Source organism: Myotis davidii, unplaced genomic scaffold (assembly GCF_000327345.1).
Source record: "Myotis davidii unplaced genomic scaffold, ASM32734v1 scaffold1509, whole genome shotgun sequence".
Taxonomy (NCBI): Eukaryota; Metazoa; Chordata; class Mammalia; order Chiroptera; family Vespertilionidae; genus Myotis; species Myotis davidii.
This window is the reverse complement of record NW_006299480.1, coordinates 709,276-709,494: the sequence shown is the minus strand read 5'-3', so window position 1 is coordinate 709,494 and position 219 is coordinate 709,276. Positions and strand designations below refer to the sequence as shown.

At 70.3% G+C, this 219-nt stretch overlaps 1 protein-coding gene across 1 annotated transcript in view; it reads right to left on the bottom strand.

Moving 5' to 3' along the window:
* FAM83H (family with sequence similarity 83 member H) overlaps nucleotides 1–219 on the bottom strand; it is a gene marked incomplete at its 5' end in the record, with an annotated part of 3,896 nt that overhangs the window by 668 nt on the left and 3,009 nt on the right. Inside the window, one exon of the mRNA XM_006775178.1 lies at nucleotides 7–200. Within this exon, the coding sequence (XP_006775241.1) occupies nucleotides 7–200 (194 nt within the window). The remainder of the gene's footprint in view (nucleotides 1–6; nucleotides 201–219) is intronic.

Below are 219 nucleotides of genomic sequence, written 5' to 3'. Positions count from 1 at the left end.
GGGCACGGGGGGCACTGGGCTGCCCTTGCGCTCAGGGTAGACGGAGGTGGGGCTCCCCTGGCGCTCAGCGAATCCTGCGGTCGGGCTGCCTCTGCGCGGGGGGAACCCAGGAGTGGGACTCCCCTTCCGCTCCGGGTAGGCTGAGGTGGGGTTCCCTTTTGCCTCCGATTGGGGCGCATCCACGGGGGAGCTGTCCTGCCCTTGCAGGGAAGAGGAGAG